Source organism: Erpetoichthys calabaricus, chromosome 7 (genome assembly GCF_900747795.2).
Source record: "Erpetoichthys calabaricus chromosome 7, fErpCal1.3, whole genome shotgun sequence".
Lineage (NCBI taxonomy): Eukaryota > Metazoa > Chordata > Cladistia > Polypteriformes > Polypteridae > Erpetoichthys > Erpetoichthys calabaricus.
This window is the reverse complement of record NC_041400.2, coordinates 122,632,368-122,639,744: the sequence shown is the minus strand read 5'-3', so window position 1 is coordinate 122,639,744 and position 7,377 is coordinate 122,632,368. Positions and strand designations below refer to the sequence as shown.

Genomic DNA, 7,377 nt, shown 5'->3' with positions numbered 1-7,377 from the left:
ACCAACAATTCACTAAACAGTCGACCATGGCGTGAGAGCGAAAGCATTTGCCAAGAATGTTTTCATTAATCAAGAACGAAAGTCGAAGGTTCGAAGATGATCACATACCGTCGTAGTTCCGACCATACACGATGCCGACTGGCGATCTGGCGGCGTTATTCCCATGATCCGACCGGGCAGCAAACCCAGTAAACAAAGTCTTTGCAACCATACTCCCTCCGGAAACCAAAGCTGAAACTGAAAGGAATTGACAGAAGGGCACCACCAGGTGTGGAGCCTGTGGCTTAATTTGACTCAACACGGGGAAACCTCACCCAGCCCGAACGTGGCTCACAGGTGCATGCGACTGAAGCGGTGTGTGGAAAATGAACAGTCAATGTGACTCACAAGTGCATGTGGACTGTACACAGACGAAAGCAATTCAGGTGAGGAGTTGGTGGCGGACACATGAGCAGGCAGTGCGTACTGAACGATGACTAAGAGATCACTTAAGAAATCGGCCCACTAGAATGGCGGGGTCGGAATGGGCGTCAGACGATCGAACTTGCCTATCTAGAGGATGTAAATGTCCTAACATGGGTTCCGTAGGTGAACCTGCAGAAGGATTGTTACCGGTTGTGCCGACCCATTGTTGGACGGTTAGGACCCGAAATCTCTCGGGCCCGCTTCCCTGCCCTCTCTCCAGAGTTCCATCTTTGCATTCACTTACAGTTGTATCCTCAAACCCACCCCATTTGGACAACTGTGTCTTTCAGGAAGTGTTCACCCATCAATACATAATTATGCGGCGTAGGCTAGTACATTTTAATTTGTAAAGCACAGAGCAAAAGTCTCATATTTTTATAAAGACATGGTAAATGCAATGGCCCACATTAGATACAGAAACACATTGTAGAATGTCTGAAATTTTACTTAGCTACAGTATTAGCACACATGCCATACTCAAACTGACTATATTAAATATCCAGCTTTCTGCAAGCAAATTATTCAGTCTCATATTGAGGGAAGGGGTGGGAAACCAGAAACTCATCCTAGAGACTCTGTGAGCAAGCCAGAAACCATCCATCACAGGGCCCACTCAAGCACACACTCAAACTTGCAATCATACTGGGCCAGTTTGGAATGATCAGTCTGCCTAACCTGCACATCTTTGGGAATGTGGGAGAAAAACCCATTCTGATACAGGGAGAATATGCAAAACACTACCCAGTCATCATCAGGGTGCAGAATTCAAACCTAGGAAACTAGATCAGTGAAGGACTGGCAATAACTATTGTGACAATGTGTCACACCAAGATTTGACTCCTACAACACTATGGAAATTAATATCTAAACAAAACTGTAAAACAAATACATTATCAAAATAACACACCCAATCCAATTCAGATGTACATGGGGTGGTGGCCTACCCTGGCACAATTAGGATCAAGACAAGGAATCCTTCTTGAATGGCATCCTATTCCATCACAGGACTCATTAATAGATAGATAGATAGATAGATAGATAGATAGATAGATAGATAGATAGATAGATAGATAGATAGATAGATAGATAGATAGATAGATAGAGAGGGCACTATATAATAGATAGATAGATAGATAGATAGATAGATAGATAGATAGATAGATAGATAGATAGATAGATAGATAGATAGATAGATAGACTTTATTAATCCCAATGGGAAACAACACACCTTTGGGCCATTGGGAACTGGCAATTAACAAAAAGGGAGAAAAACAGAAAAACAAAAAACAGAAAGGGAGAGAAAATGCAAACTCAACACAGGGAGCAAACAGGTACTAGACTCAAAGTCCATTGTTGAATCTATGAAGCAGCTGCAACACTAACTACTGTGCCACCAAATTCTAATGAACGAGTAACAGTATGCAACATATGGAGGATGAGGAAAATAATTGTGGTTGTTGTGGCCTAAAAGCTTCAAGGAACTGATCAACATCTTACTGTTAAAATATTAAAATTTGCCTTGCCAGAACAGGGGAAAAAAAATCAAATTGGAAAGGCAATGTAATCCTTTGAGTAACTTTTGCATTCACCTACTGCTGGAGGCAGATACACAAGTTAGCATAGCCGGCTTTTGTTGTTGTAAACACAAATAACCTCCTAGTTTCACAAGGCAGGTTTTCATACAGGCAGCAGAGTGACACAGTGATTAGCACTGATGCTTCATAGCTTCAGGAGGCTGAATCTGAATCCCGGTCTTGTCACTGGCTGTGCAGAGTTTTGTCTCTTCTTGTACCATCTAAGGGCGGCACAATGGCGCAGTGGGTAGCACTCCTGCCTCGCAGTTAGGAGACCCGAGTTCGCCTCCCAGGTCCTCCTGTGTGGAGTTTGCATGTTCTCCCCGTATCTGCGTGGGTTTCATCCCACAGTCCAAAGACACGCAGGTTAGGTGCATTGGCGATTCTAAATTGTCCTTGGTGTGCACCCTGCCCGGGGTTTCTTTCCTGCCTTGCGCCCTGTGTTGGCTGGGATTGGCTCTTGCAGACCCCCGTGACCCTGTACTTAGGATATAGCGGGTTGGGTAATGGATGGATGGATGGATGTAGTGTCTATGTGGGTTTCCTTTTAATACAATATAGAAATTTGTAATATGTTAGTAATTTGTTTGTTAGTGTGGGCATTCATACAAATGTTTCCTGTCTTGTAGTTGTTGCTGCCAGGTATACATTGTAGCAGGGGCTGGGACAGAATACAATACAATCCAACTTATTTTTTGTACATCATTCTTCACTAAGTGCAAGTGCTGGCAAGATATTTTCATGTAAAATTTAAGTATAGATTATACAGATTACTAAATACAGGATTTGTACATATAGAGATTTGTAAACCACACAGAGAACATAACCAACCTGTTGTTGCATAAGCATGGGAGCCGAGTGGTGAAAGTTTAGACACTCTCATTCAAAATGAGGCCTTTTAGCTACACGAGATGAGACAGTTTTTGTTATCGGAAACCCTGGTGTGTGTGTGGCAAGTGGACACCATTTAGCTGGTGACACCATAGAGCAAAACCTTCAGCAGAGAGTGTGAAAGTAAAATAATATTGTTGCACACGAATCAACTTTATATTTTGTGAAAAGTGTAACAATTATAAATGCATGTTTTAATATGGTGCATGACCTCCTTCACCTTTTTTTCCTTTATGTTCCAAATTGAAATCTGGTTATTTTTTATTATCATTATCACTACATTCATAATGGCTGGTAATTTAGTTTACTTTCATTTTATAATGTGCACTACAGTGACACTCTTCAATAAAGCTACTATAATAAACTCACAGAAGCCAAACATTTACATTTTCCTGTGGAATAACAAAAACAGATGGATGATCAGCAAGTATTAGAGAAATTGTAGTAAATATGCAAAACTGAAACACAAAAGCTTAAGCTTCCCTCTGGTGACAGAATACTTTTTTTTATAAAAAGGTCGGTTTATAAGCTGCTGCCTATAGGCTGTAAGGTAAGGCCAATATACCCTACACCATAACCAAGCACTGAAACCCATTGCTGAAGCTATTGGCACAAGAAGTCTAACCACACAGAAATATACGTGCAACTTCATGAAGGCTGGAGAGCATATGCCAGTGAGAATTAAGACGCTAGAGGGAGTCCTGGCAACTCCTCATTATTGGCAGCTCTTTGTGGATTTGGAGAACAGCCTAGCATTTCTACAGTACATCGCCTCAACTTTCACGAGGCCAGACATCCTCCTCATCTAAGAAACAACTAAAAACATCATTATTTTGGTGCTGATAGCCCCATGGGAGGACTAACGGGAGGAGACCCAAGTTTGAAAATCTCGTGGGGCCTTCCATAGACAAGGCTGTAGAGTGTTGTACCGTGTTAGCCATAGATTGATACAGGAGAAAGTAGGTTACACCTTGCCTGATGAAGGGGCATAGCTGCCTCGAAAGCTTGCACTTGTAATCTATTTAGTTAGCCAGTAAAAGGTGTCATTTCACCCTACTTTCTCCCATAGACAAGGCTGAAAGGCAAGGTGTATGCCCATCAAGGTTGGCTACGGGGGCTTTGTTGGGCAATTACTCTATCTACATATATAAACCAGTTACCTTTTTATGGAAAAAAGGATAGTAGGTCTGTGCCCTCAAATCTTTGATTTGGATAACACAATAAAAATATTAAGAATAAAAAAAAAGACACCACATAAAATAATTATGAAAATGTTTGATTTTTGTCAACACAACAATCTTCAAGCAATCTGGCAAACAAACGGTTAAGTTTGAAGAATAGATGCAATGATATTTTCAGAATATTGTCTTCTTGAGTTTGGAAAAAAAAAAGTAGTATTCATTTAGTGAATTGATGGGGCGAGTGAAATACAAAACCTCAATAAAGAATAAATGTTAAACAGAATTTGCACTTCACAAAAGAACCTGTAAAGAATGTCCGTGGGTGTAAATCTCTCAAATGATTCAAGTCAAAAAACACTCACTATTCAGCAGTTATCACCATTGTGAAACAGTCAGCAGTTCAAAAAGAAAGCCTTGACTTGAAAATCGCCCATCTCTGGTATCATACTGAATCTTGGAATAATATTATCTAAAATAGGCCAACTGGGAAGTTTCAAAGTACTGACAATGGTCAAACACAAGTGAAGAATACAGAAATGGAAACCAAGCTGTACACAATAAATGCTGCATATTACTGTACAATGCCTAAGTAAATGAACAGATTCCCACAAACATTCAGCTCAGTAACTGAAATGGAAAAATGTGTCAGTGGCATAGCTCAGTGCTGATATTTGACTAAATATGCACAAGTCAGCATCTGAACATCTAGTGCCAAAAGAATGCACTTCACTGACCAGCAACCCCAACACACCAGTTTTTTTCATTTCATACTCACTACACCAATAAAATTACGATTTTAAACGCCAGAGCTCAAATGACTGGACGTTAATAAACCTATGAATTTTAAAATGTGCAATGCTAACAGGGTGTCATGCTTAAATATGGTGCTCAAGTCTCATCCATAAAAACCATTCTGAGCAAAACTTCATTCATTTATTGAACCCATTAAACAATTAATTCTAAGGTCACAGAATACCAAAGGCTTGGTATATTTGTAATCACCACCGGATGGGATGCGAAATGTCTTCCCAATCCGCCTGACCAACGGTTCTTCAGGATGTGGAAGGAAATTGTTAATGGATTTCCCTTCTTTAAGCGTAAATCTGCCTAGAGGTGGAGGACCTTCATTTGCATTATTTTCGCGATCTGCTTTTGTTAATTGTATTTGCAACTTCCACCGTGTATATAACGCACATACATTACTTATTACGTTTTTATGCGTATAACCCTAACAAGTGTTGTTGCTTAAAAAATATCAGTCATGTAGATAGAAAACGCACATCTTAATAATTAGGCCACGTTTGGCACCGGAAACAAATGTCACTGAATCCAAAGACAGAAGAAACAATTTGCGTGCGCCGCAACGGAATATACGGTAAAAGATGGACATCCATGGACACAGCAGACGTCGAACGGGCTTTCATGTATGGCTTTTACCCATTCCTTGTCATTTTAAGACCACCTAATTTCATTTATAATGCCAACGCTGGAAATGACAAACCCAGACGTATGAACTATCCAGTTTTATTCGCAGTTACGTTATACTTATAGATTCAAATGACACTGCCTAGATTGTAAAACAAAAAAAAAATCTCTGATAAGCGACATCACACGAAACAAAGAAGAGCGGCTCTGCGCGGCCATCGAGAGCGTGTTTGTGTTTCTAAGCAACGCGCGCGTGTGCACTCGGCGCGCTCCCGCAGGCCCGCTCTAAATCCGGCTTAACCACCACCACCAAGAACACAGCATCTCTGCGAGTTTATACCCGAGCCATGTAGACATTTCTTCTAATTCTGAAACAAAGCAACGGCCATTTTCGCTATAGCACAAAAATAATCCCTTGGATCGGCGTTACACGCCCCGATATCGGCATTTTTGTCATTGCCCATTCTCCAGTTCGCGGAAGGGCAAACGTGAAGGATGACTGCGGGCACCTTCTCAGCCTTACGGGCGTGTCTCACCTGTGGTCGTCTGGTAAACGATGCGGAAAACGGAGGTGGAGAGTGGATGGATGCAGAATGTGGGTCGCACCCCCGTGCCCCTGTCATCTGTCGCAAGCAGAAACTAGCACGACAGACAAGGGGCCGATGAGTTGAACAAGCCTTCGGCAAAAACTACGAGTCATCGGGAACGCTGAGCCTCTTAGCCCGATTCCAGCGACTGCTTGAAACCCCACCCCGCGGCGGTTACAGTTGCAAGCGCCAAACAGGATATTGCTGCCACAGTAACTAGTTCGAAATTCTCTGCAAAAATAAATAGGTAAAAATGGACAAACTGTTAAGTAAAGCACAGGCGTACAGATATTAAAAACTCGGCGACACCGATTATGGGCGCAGAAGTAGGTTTTTGTAGCGCCTGCGCGGCATCATGGCATCATTCCCTCTCACAACCTTGAGCTCCTTCGCGTCCCTTTAAATCACATAAAACCCACGGAAATGCACACAAAGCGTCTCGTAACGTGCCCACTGCTGTAGCTGAAATGCACAAAATAAACAAAAGCAGCTCGCTACTGACCTGACTCTGTAGCAATCATGTGCCTCACACGGCTCCAAAGGAAAGAGAAGCAGAGCAGCCAGCACAGGCAGCGAAAATACCTCTTCCGATTGTCATATGATGCAGTGAGGTAATGGGGCAGGACCTTCCCATGCTGCAGCTGCGGCGAGCCACCGCTCCGCGCTAAACTACGTGCAGGGGATACCGACTATAAGGCTTCTACAAGCAATCACCCCGTGAGTCGTAGGTATGTAATTTGGGGTCTTCATCAATAAAAAAATACGACAATGAACATAAAAAATATTAAAAAAAACAAAACATCAAGGGTGTATTTAGTATTTGTGTTGTAAGGGACTGAAGGAAAATATTAGCATACGCTACAATTGGTGGAAATAAAACCACAAATCATTCCCCCCCCACCCCAGAATGTGCCACCTAAACAGGCTGCATGCATCCCATCCCAGCCCAGGACTAACTTGCAGGTGGATCGTTTCCTGTTTGCTCTCCTGGTGTTCGCGTGTTCTCTCCAGCACCCTAGAGATGTACGGTTTAGGTTAATTAACGGGGTATTCGTAAATATCGACTTGAACGTGTATGCGCTTTGCGATTGACTGCCATCATATACGGGTCCCCAGAACGGGCCTGTTGGAGGCCTAAATGTCAGGTGTGCCCAAATAAAAATGAAACCAAATTTCAGGAGTCAGACCCAGCACAAAACATTATAGTATAAATGAGGTAGCATGTGCAATTTACTTGCCTAGCATAATTACTAC

General features: G+C 42.2%; 1 protein-coding gene across 2 annotated transcripts in view; it reads right to left on the bottom strand.

Moving 5' to 3' along the window:
* The window catches only part of macir (macrophage immunometabolism regulator), a 30,304-nt gene extending 23,526 nt beyond the window's left edge, over positions 1 to 6,778 (bottom strand). Inside the window, exon 1 of one of the 2 annotated variants that reach the window (XM_028805311.2) lies at positions 6,626 to 6,778. In XM_028805311.2, the coding sequence (XP_028661144.1) occupies positions 6,626 to 6,644 (19 nt within the window). In that variant the 5' untranslated portion in view covers positions 6,645 to 6,778. The remainder of the gene's footprint in view (positions 1 to 6,625) is intronic. The other variant, XM_028805312.2, reaches the window with a different exon arrangement.
* Between the last annotated feature and the right edge of the window lie 599 nt (positions 6,779 to 7,377).